General features: G+C 37.6%; 1 protein-coding gene across 1 annotated transcript in view; it reads left to right on the forward strand.

Annotated features, from left to right (window-relative positions):
- LOC135209137 (uncharacterized) overlaps positions 1-11,966 on the forward strand; it is a 44,740-nt gene extending 32,774 nt beyond the window's left edge. The window contains exons 3-5 of the mRNA XM_064241793.1: positions 5,681-5,910; positions 6,063-6,329; positions 11,431-11,966. Of these exons, the coding sequence (XP_064097863.1) occupies positions 5,681-5,910; positions 6,063-6,329; positions 11,431-11,966 (1,033 nt within the window). The remainder of the gene's footprint in view (positions 1-5,680; positions 5,911-6,062; positions 6,330-11,430) is intronic.
- Positions 11,967-12,229: the final 263 nt, after the last annotated feature.

Consider the following 12,229-nt stretch of genomic DNA (forward strand, 5'->3'; position numbering starts at 1 on the left):
CATTACAGTGATAGACGTAAGGTAGATCAAACGGATAAAATCTTTCACTTTGATTTTAGCACCCGCAACCCACCCGGAGTTACTTAAACTATCCTGATATTCATTTAGCCGGTCGGCAATTAGCGCCGCCCGCTCGACAACATTGAGCTGAGTCATGGAGGCTTGGTTAAGGATATTTCTCAATGCCAATACTACATCTAAAAGCCTCTTCACCCCCATACACGGCACGTAATCTAATTTTGAACTCGTCCCATGTAAGCGCTTCTTGGAAAGAAACCCCCCTTAGATACGCACTTGCGTCGCCTTTCGCGAAAGTCAACGAAGCTCTTGGCCTCCTGTAATTGTACTGCTGGGTCTGTGATGCTTTTTGCATTTAAATGAGCGTCTACAGGTGAGATCCCGCTTATTCATAAACAAAGATAAATGCATGGAAAATATAGATCCATGTTTGGTAATAATAATGATTATGTACCCAGAAAAATAAATTAGAAACAAAAAGCGGTAAAAATCAAACCAAAAATGTATACATGATTATATGATAACAGGTAACCATGATTAAGAATAATGGTTACTAAATAATGATTAGCATGATCATGGATAATTGTTAAGAGTACTTGACACTCTTTGTAATAGATAAATATAATTGTATAATAGTATAACAATGTAATTCTGCAGAAATTCAATATATAGGGCTGATATTTTATTAGGTGCCCGAAAAATACCTTTAGGAATATATTAATGATAATAATTTGGGCTATAATGCTTTATTAGGCCCCGGCCCGGAGATACTTTAACTGTTTCAATGCAAAGGCGTGAGTCTTTCTTGTCCTACATTTTGCCAGCATACGGACCGCTTTTCACACACAACACAATTCCAGACCATTCCCTAGGCACGAACTGAAGTGGCCAAGTTCAGGCGGCCCTAAACGCAAACGACTTGAGTTTAACGGGTACGTCATCTAGACGGGCCAGTACGTTCCCTTGAGATCCTTCTGTTTACGCCTTAGCCTACGCCAAGCAAGATGTTGACGGCGATAACCAATTATGGCCGTCACGCTGAACACGGCTAGCAGAATGTAGTAGTCGAAGATTTTCTCCACCTGCATAAGTCGATGACGCGTGGGTCATCTCAGCCAGTTGCGTCAAACGATGAGCTACTCGCGCGTTGTATGGGAGGGAGGTAGTGATGGGATGATTGTGGTAGCCCACGTGTAGTTCGCGAAAATACGCCTTCTCACGTATTATCGTGTTGACCCCTCTGACGGTATAGTTTGTAGATGTCCCCGTACAACCATCGGCTGCTACGAAGATAGGGGCATGGCGTGGATGTGTCCGGACACACGACGTCGAATCCGGCCTTATCATAACGGATCCAGGAACCATGATTCATCCTGTAATTGAATTTATTACCGTAAAAGGGATAAAGTTTCCCCAGACAACCTTCGCTTGTATGAGAGAGAGAGCCGTTTAGCACTATGTCTAACTCACATGAATCCGTTTGATATAGGATAGAATTCAAAGAGTCAGCTGTACAAATTTTATTATTCATGGCTTCTGAACAGTGAGTGAGTTTATCTAAGTCTTTAATGACTGTAAAATGATTTCTTATCAGAAGAAAAATCAGTACATGCCCCGTTAAATTGGATATTACTGGATTTGAGTTATTCGTCATGAAAGTAGTGAAACGGTGCTATTTTGTATGATTGCCAAGCATCGGAAGAATCAAAAGGCAATTGTGATCATAATTCTATAATTTTCAACGCTGACTGATATTAGGCTATAATAGAATTCTACTTTATGGGCATCTAATAAAGGAATATAACCTAGCTTCTCCCGTCCGTTTTTCTAAAGTTAACGTCAGATCTTTGATAGGCATGAGGTGAGGAGATAACACACCCTTTGTTGCTAACGTAATTGCTTCTACGTAATCTTTTGACTTTTCAATAAAATGTGATATTTTCACACGGATATGATCTATTTTCGAACTATATAAGCTAAAGTAGCCAGCAAATGTTGAACTTCCATGACCTGATCGATATTATTTGAATGTTCATTAACGATATTCATTATTTGATTGATCGAAGATAACTGCTGCGAAGTTCAGATAAGGCCAGTTCCGTTTTGTGTTGCAAAAACTCAATTCTTTTATTTTTGATTATTTATCTTGAGGCGATTTGAGATTCCTAAGCCTAGATTCGCAACTGATCCTAAGATGTTTAGTCCAGCTAGAATAAGCGGGTTGCGGCGTTCAAGAGTATTGTGCCGCACAGACCACATCAGCAGGTCACGAGCGAGTTCTTCTGCCTCGGCGGTTTTATTTTGTATGTCATAAGACAACATTTCGCGACCGCTTAGTGTTTGAGCTAGTGAAATCTCTGAGTTAGCATGAAAATTACGTTCATGCATTTCCTTAAGGGAAATACCAACCTCATCAGGTCATTCTTTAAGTTAAGGACGTCATCTTCAGGTAAGAAAATAGCATGCATATCTACTTCGATAACAATATTACTTGACACGATGAATACATCATCGATTCTCTCAATAATCGAGCCCATGATTAAATTCTATTCTTTCGTCCTAGCGCTCTTTCCATACAACAAAGATGTCTGAATACACAATATCACTCCTAACAATAACAGATTCTTTTTATTTTTGAAAACCTGCAATGAGTAAAACATATGTAATAACTCGCGTAAAAGATAGAATTTAATCATGGCTCGATTATTGAGAGAATCGATGATGTATTCATCGTGTCAAGTAATATTGTTATCGAAGTAGATATGCATGCTATTTCTTACCTGAAGATGACGTCCTTAACTTAAAGAATGACCTGATGAGGTTTTGGTATTTTCCCTTAAGGAAATGCATGAACGTAATTTTCATGCTAAACTCAGAGATTTCACTAGCTCAAACACTAAGCGTCGCGGAAATGTTGTCTTATGACATACAAATAAACCGCCGAGGCAGAAGAACTCGCTCGTGACTGCTGATTGGTCTCGTGCGGCACAATACTCTTGAACGCCGCAACCCGCTTATTCTAGCTGGACTAAACATCTTAGGATCAGTTGCGAATCTAGGCTTAGAATCTCAAATCGCCTCAAGATAAATAATCAAAATAAAAGAATTGGAGTTTTTGCAACACAAGAAAAACGGAACTGGCCTTATCTGAACTTCGCAGCCAGTTATCTTCGATCAATCAATAATGAATATCGTTAATGAACATTCAAATAATATCGATCAGGTCATGGAAGTTCAACATTTGCTGGCTACTTTAGCTTACTATAGTTCGAAAATAGATCATATCCGTGTGAAAATATCACATTTTATTGAAGTCAAATTGTGAAAAATATTCAGATAATCGTTTCTATGCTTATGCACACACATTCACACGCGCACGCCAGACTTTCTTCATATATATATATATATATATATATATATATATATATATATATATATATATATATATATATATATATATATATATGTATATATATATATATTATTATATAGGATATATATATATATAGCTATATATATATATATATATATATATATATATATATATATAATAATATATATCATATATATATATCCTATAATAGATAGTATCATGTAATATATATATATAGATAGATATGTAATATATATAATATATAGAGAGATGTAATATATATATATATATATATATATATACAATATATATATATATATATATGTATATATATGCAATATATATATATATAATATATACACAATATATATATATATATTATATATATATATATATATATATATATATATAAGTATGTATGTGTAATTGTGTGTGGACGTCACTTTCTACATATATATGTGTGTGAGTGTGTATGTATTTATGCATGGTGTAATGTGTGTGGACGTCACTTTCTTCATATATATATTATATATATATATATATATATATATATATATTTAATTAAAAAAACAATATTATTAATATATATAATATATATATATATATATGTGTATATATATATAATATATGTAATAATATATATATATATATATATATATACTATGTATGTAAATATGTAGTGTGTGTGTGTTATTGCAGTCTGGCGTGCGCGTGTGAATGTGTGTGCATAACCATGAAACGATTATCTGAATATTTTTCACAATTTCAGGGTCTCCTGCACATCGCATTCGGAATTTTTCTCTCTACCTGAATAGAATCAGGAGTCCCGGAAACTGCCCTGGAAAATATGGAGTCCTGGAAATATTTGCGTTTTGTTCTTCCTGGTTCAAGATCTATAAATCTTATAACCACTGACACACAAACTGTACTTTCGTGTATCTATACGTATAAAGTGAATTCATATTATGAAATACCTATAAATATCTGATGAGCACCAGAAGGGAAGATATTAGTTTCATTTTTCCATAAGCTGACAGTGTTGAATTGCGCATCTGCATTTGAAAAAATTAGAGGACTAACATAGTAATAAGTCAATCAAAATGCAAAATATAGGTTAATAGACTGAACGGTATCATTCAGTCATTCAGTCCTGAAATACTCGGTAACATCTTTGGTTCCCACTAAACCTTGCCCTGTATTTTGCTTGTTTGTTTGGTGTTTTTACGTTCCATGGAACCGGTGGGTATTCAGCAACGGGACCAACGGCTTTATGTGACTTGCGAACCACGTCGAGAGTGAACTTCTGTCACCAGAAGTTCACTCTAGCCCATAAGTGGAATGCCGGAAAATCAAACTCGCTGCCACCGAGGTGGCTGGCCAAGACCATACCGACCATGCCACTGAGACGTCCTGCTACTGTAGCACCAATATGAAATAAACTAGTCAGTGACTCATGTCTTGACTTTTTTTACAACTTAAATGCATTAGCGGAACCATACCAATATTAATAAATAAGACCTTACACTACTTTTAAATGTCGCTGGACTGCTAATTAACTCATATATGTGATATATATATATATATATATATATATATATGGGGATACAATCCACAATGAAGTAAATTCCTCTTGTAGTTTAAAATATATATTTCTTGTATAGGATTAAAGCTTTCGACCATCAACTGTATCTTGTTCACTTTAGTGAACAAGACCACAGTTGATGGTCGAAAGCTTTAATCTATACAAGAAATATATATTTTAAACTACAAGAGGAATTTACTTCATTGTGGATTGTATCCCCATTTACTTAGAGGTACGACAAAGTACCTGGCTTCTGCATATATATATATATATATATATATATATATGTATATATATATATATATATATAATTATATATATATAATATCTTAATATCGATATATGTCCACTGAAAATGGTACCCCCCAAAAGTTACAAAGCATGAAAAGACGACTTCCGCCATTTCAGATAATTTCTGAAAAACCAACCAACACATTTGAAACGATTTCAGCATTTAGAGATAACACAATTTCCTTCCTAATTTTATTTCACAAAATCTCAAACCGGTCCAAGTAAAAATGCACCTTAGAAGCGAAGTTCTCCAAAAGACAATTTTCACACTTTCTCCCTGGCTGCCACTTCTATCAGAGCCTCGGAATCAATAGCCTCCAGTCGAATCAGTGACCTCAATTTGGAATTTTCTCCCGGATTCTTGCAAAACAATTTCCAGCGATGCCTCTTCCACACTTTTATTTCTTCCTGGTAAGTCCTCCCGATCGCTCATCGTCACTTCCGCTCTCGTCCTCGCTCTGCTATAAGCACAGACCCTCCCTCTGCCTCCCCTCGTCCCAAAGCCGTCACCAGCACCTACCTATCGCTTCCCCTCACCTCCGAACACCTACCAGGTCCCCCGCTTTCCCTCGTTCTTCAGACAGCCACAAACAACCTCAGCCTCCTCCTCCTCCTCCTCCTCCCCTCAACCCCAAAAGCAGCCCTGGTACTCCCTCCATTTCCCCTCATACTCACACCACTACCTACTAGTACCACTCTTCCCCTCCTCACCAAACGGCCACCAGTCCCCCCACTACCCCTTACTCCCAAGCCGCCACTTTGCCCTTAGATTACCCTTACCCCCTAATCCATTACCAGCCCCCTCTTCCATCACCAAATCCCCAACAGCCCTAGTTCCCCTCATCCTCAAAACACCACCAACATCCCCTTCCAAACTTCCCCTCATCCCCAAGAAGCCCTGCCTCTCTGGAAGAGGGTCTACCTACCCCTCCGTGCCTTCCTCCTCCTCCTCCTCCAACATCCCCACCACCACCACCACCACCCCCACCACCACCACCTCCTCCTCCTCCTCCTCCTCCTCCTCCTCCTCCTCCTCCTCCTCCTCCTCCTCCTCCTGTTCCCATGGCCCGTTCATCGCCACACTTCATCATCAGCTGCAGGGAGGGATTACAATGAAAAATCGAACTTTCAATCTGCCTTTTTTTGAGTACTTTTTCCCGTTGGATTTACACTAGAAGAGAGAGAGAGAGAGAGAGAGAGAGAGAGAGAGAGAGAGAGAGGAGAGAGAGAAAATATTATTGTTTCTACTAAGAAGCATTTATAGGTACTCTTCCAAGATATTAATATGGCAAGTAGAACCTATCCTATAACAAATAAGGTATCTAATATCCAATTACCTAAATGTAGTAGATAATAGGAAATTGACACTACTCCAGTGTCTTCCCCTAGAAATGCACACAACTAAAATAAAAAAAAGGGTTACAAATCTAGACCTGTCACTACAAAAAAAAAAAAAAAAAAAAAAAAAAAAAAAAAAAAAAAAAAAAAAAAAAAAAATAGAGAAGAGTTACATGTCAGAATTTCTTGTTGGTAAAGTCATTCAATTTCAACTCCAGGCTAGGAGTACAAATCTCCCCTAAAGATAAATTAGGGTAGAATAGATGAAAATTGACTTGCTTCCCCGTTGTAGTGAAAAAAAAAAACCATATCTTAATTACTCTAATGGCAGAGTAAGCTCCGCTTTGATTCAGAGACCAATTGAACAAGCAATATATAATGGCCGTATCTAGCCCAGTCCCGAAGAAATCAAGTGGGGGAAAAAAAAAGCAATAGCAACGCAACAGGTAAGGCTAATTAAACCTTGAAGTTGATCAGCCACTCGCAGGGCAGGTGATTCTGACTGGCTAAAGTAATTGATGCTATTGATAGGAAAAATAACGTTACGAATTTTAAGCAACAGTACTGTTAAAATTAGAAATGCAAAGCTTCCTTGATTGGAATATCCTTGGACTTATTGATATCATGACTAAACAAAATAAGTAAATGAATACAAAATAAATCAGAATATGAATTAGAAAATATTAAAGTTACTTTAAATTCATATCAAAACTACGAGACACTACGCATAAATCCACCATAATGGCTAAAATTTGTTGGCAAATCTCCCGTTATATGCACGAATGAATGAAACTGACGATGAGATAAAAACCAAAAACTTAGCAATAATATATGTAAACGCTAAAACATAACTTTGCTGAATGGCTCATAGAAGATATTTTAAGTAAACCTGAGAATTTTCTTCACAAAACACAGTTGAATACACGATGAGAGTACGTTGGGTGCACCCAAGATTTACATAAAAGCTCCTGTGTATACGTAGGTGCATATAATTACAAGCGTTTCAAAATACAAATAAATTTATTTCATAAGTATTATGTAAATGCTTTAAAATTCATCTGGCGCGAAAATGACACAATCCATCACAGAAGGGGTTTAATGTCGTCGCCTAATCTCAGGCTGCTCTCCGGTATCACGAAGGGAATGGAAATTTAAATCCAAGAGGAAGGTGTCAGAACTCGAGGCTTCGAAACTGATTGACATCAAGATGCTTCCCGTCTTGTTCATTCTCTTCTTCATACAGAAAAGCTATGAATTTGCTTGGAGCTTGGAAAATGAAGTTCGGGAGCTCTGGATCAGGTAAGGAAGTAGTACTTGGAAGGGTGGCCACCAATAAATACTGCAACTGTATTAGACAACATTATTAAATAAACTACATGGACGGGTGACCGTTTAGACATACGCTTAACAGTCCATCACATGGACGTGAGCGTAGAGCTTGCAACTTCATCCTAAAAATTAATAGTTTAAGCAGTAATAGACCTTTTATTCATTTATTGATAACGGTATCTGACGATTCTATTAATTTATCTATTTCATACTAAAAAAATTATATCCTTATCTATTTCTTTTATTTACTTAAAATCTAATGAATGCATTTATCAATTTTAATTATGATTTTTTTTGTTCCTCAGTTATTTTCTTTATTTCTTTATATTTATTTATCACCGATAATGTTGTAAAAAATATGTGAATGAAAATGCAAGATAAGTGCAAAAGATACAAAACGACATTTCATGGCCCTAATAAAAAATAAAGTTGGGCTTGCAAAACTTTAAAAAGCAAATTCGACTCACCAATCAACGTTCGTTCTTCAACTCAACTTTTCAAGATTAATTAGCGCAAACTTTCAATGGCCGATTGATTTATAATCTTTTATGTAAAATGGCGTCGCAACATCTGCGTTCACTCAAATGTTTCAAGATTTATGAAATATTCTGGAGAAGACCTAAGAAAGCTATGATGATAAATGATTTGTCGATTCACTGATTTACCGCAAAATGTCATCGTAGCATCAGTCATGGAAATGTTCCTAGACTTTTTATGGTAAAGACTTCCCGTGGACACTTAACATCATTCATTAAATAATATATTAGTTGACTGACTGATTACTGCCAAGTAAAACGGACGAACCAAGTTCATCGAAATGCTACTTTTTAGAAACTTACAGGGACGACTTATGTAAACTATGAAATAACTTAATGATCTACCAACTGAATCAAGTGTTAACTGGCGCCTGCTATCATCGCCTGCGAAGACTTCACAGAAACTTCTCTAGTGGACTTCAGGACCCATGAGTGAAGTACTTTATTCAAGACCCATGACTGAAGGACTTTATACAAGACCCATGACTGAAGGACTTTATACAAAACAGTTTTCTATATTCCATTTTCTAGGGAAAATCGACGGGAAATGAAATGCATGTCTTGCTGGTCACTTTCAAAAACTGCGTTTAAAAACTTACAACATATATTCGGCGTCTGATGCGAACAGCAGAAGTCCTAATGGGGACCAAAACGCACAACTATATGGGGCTCGAATTACAGAGGAAGGTAGAGATTTCCTAATTACAGAAGGGGTATGTGGGGAGGAAAAACAGCCATAGCTGCAAAAAAAAAAATTATTATATATATATATATATATATATATATATATATATATATATATATATATAAAATATATAAACGAGAAAATGGCTTATTTTCATTAAGGGATGATCACCCCTTCGTATGGATGAGTTCTATAAAATCAAAACATTATTATAATCTCTCACACCAGACCCCTTTTCCTAAATCTAATATCTACTCATTTTTGGTGCATGGCCATCTGGATTGGGACTGTCAATCTAACCAGGTGGACGAGAACATATATATACAGATAAAGAGGAAAAAAACAATAAAGAAAAACACCGGCATCCATCATAAAACATTTGTCCCTAACCTTCAGCAGTAACAAAGGACTGAACAACAGAGATAAACCAAAACAAAACAAAGGAAACGCGGGAAGAAAGAAAAAAGGGGGGGTGTGACATACAATCACCCGAGTTGCAAGTCAAATCGCACCATCTCCGTCTCTGTTACGTCTCTCAACATTCCGAGAGAATGGTACGAAAAGGCTGCCGACGTTGTATTTCTCAGTCTATTGAGAAAAAGGGATCGGGGGGCGGGGTTGGGACTCCCTCTTGAGGGAGTTCTCCCTTGGATGATGGAGGCTGGGGCTGGGGAAGTCGTAGACCTTGGGGACGGGGGATGCCCCTAGACTAGAGGAAGAGGCAGAGATGCCAGGAGTCGTGTGATGTTGTCGAATAGTTCCTCCCTTGTTTGGACTTGCCCGTTTGAAGGCCATTTCTGTCCTATATGTTACGAGAGGACACGGTGGGGCTTTCCTTCCATATTTCATACAGACGGTCGGGCTTTTGGGACGGAGGCCTTTCCGAGCCTGCATTACTTTTCCCCCAGTGATTTTTTCCTCTCTGCTTAAAAGGGTTAGACGATACTGTTGTCCGTATCTTCTATTTTATGACTGCGGGCTTGGACACGTCAGTAGTAAATTTTTGAGGACATGTATGAGACAGGCTGTAGGGGAATGAATTCTTAATCTAGCTTTGTGGTAATGAGCAACTTTCGTCACTCGCCAAAAAAAAAAAAATAAAAAAAAAAATATAAAATAAAAAAAAAAATAAAAAAAAAAAAATAAATTAACAAGTATAACAAAGTAGTAATGCTGCCTTGCTAAAGCAGGAACTTCTTACGAAGAAAAATGGAGCATCTTGAAATATGTATGATAAAAAAATAAAATATATGATTAATTTTAATTGTGTAGACACGCTGCAACATGCAACCCTCATCACCTCACTAAGAAAAAAAAAACGAGAAAGGGGAAAAATTACTGAATTTTCTTTCCCATATATACCGCAGCTATGCTCCAACAAGCAGCTATAGTAAAGTAAATAAGATTAGATATTTGAAATTCTTGATGCTAAAAGTATAGGTATGATTTCTAAGAAATCATTAATGTAACCTGATGCGTCAAGCAGCTCCTAGTTAAAAATAATAAATAAATAAAAAAAAAAAAAACTTTAATCTCGGGGAAGCGTAATCTTATTAATGCGGCAAGCGCGGAATGAGATGCAACAGTCTACGGGTACAGGCATATTTCTGGTAGTTGTTGGTGAGGGGTGGGGGTTGGAGGTGGGAGGGGGGGTGGGGGGGGGGGTGGCTGGGTTCGTTGTCAGGATTTTCCATACCAACTTGTTAAACATGGGACGTATATGTTTCTATGGTTTCATCATACATGTGATGTTCTATTACAGCCGACAAAGCATATGCAAATGACTCATTAATCTTGGAATCTTCTGGCGTTGCTTAATTAAATCAGTGACGCCAGTATATGAAGGCCGACCGAAACCTGGTTTCATTCCAGTATAAAAAAAAATAATTTGCTTCTTTTATGTGCCTATCCTTCCTTTTAACTTATCCCTATTTACTACTGCTATAGAAATATTGGCAATTTGTTTCATATTTCATCTTTCAGTAGATCTAACGAGACAAGTCTTTTGTATATTTATAAAAAAAAATGTATGCATATTGAAAATTTAATCAGCTGCTTTTATTTATCATTTTTATTTGCATTCGCAAGTCTTGCTCATTTTCCTTTTCAGCTTTCTCACCACGAAGAAAATTCATTCTCTCTTCTCTCTCTCTCTCTCTCTCTCTCTCTCTCTCTCTCTCTCTCTCTCTAATTCCACGTCACTCTCTCGGAGAATTCCATCATTATTCTCATTCCCCATCTCATGTGCTCTTTACTTTCCCCTCTTTTCTCAAAAAAGATCCCAAATCACATTACCTTGGTCTTCTCCGTCCCTGGGAACCTCGCCTCCACGGCTCACAGTGTTCCAGTCACCCACCCCCACCCCCATACCACAATTCCCCTTTCCTGCCGCCCACCCTGGGCCCAATTCCTATTCCTTACACTCTGATCCCTCACGACGCCAATTCTGCTCAGCCGTTCCTTGTCACCCATCACGATAGCCATTTCCATTCCCTCCCACAATCTAGTTGCCTTCCCAATGCATACCTCCTACTTGGTCTTCTATCCCCATCCCATTCCGCCCATTATGGTCCCCCATCCTATTCCATACGATCCATAATGTATCCCCTTCCCATTCCATCCCATCCACACCAGTACCACATTCCTCTCATTCGCTGCTACACAACCACGGCTCCTAACTCCATTCCTTCCGACCCACATCGGTACCTCATTCCCATTCCATACCACTCACACCGCATCCCATTCCCACTCCCAGCCACCTGCACCGGCAACCACATTCCCAATCCCTGCTACACATCCGAGGGCAGGAATTAATATGATTCCAGTCGAGAGACTCGTCTCCTCGAGCAGTTCACATTGCAAGATTAAAAGACTTAATGAATCCATCCGAGACAGACAATTTTGTTTCATTCATTCTTACGCCGACATCATCGTCGATCGCCATTTTTTTCCTTTTATTAATTTTTTTTATCACTATTGCTATCTATAATTTTCTCTTTTACGTCCCTTAACGACGCATTTCAAATTTCACCAGACATCAAAGGTGACTTTGCTTTACGTACCTAAGTTATCTTTTC

Source organism: Macrobrachium nipponense, chromosome 11 (genome assembly GCF_015104395.2).
Source record: "Macrobrachium nipponense isolate FS-2020 chromosome 11, ASM1510439v2, whole genome shotgun sequence".
NCBI lineage: Eukaryota > Metazoa > Arthropoda > Malacostraca > Decapoda > Palaemonidae > Macrobrachium > Macrobrachium nipponense.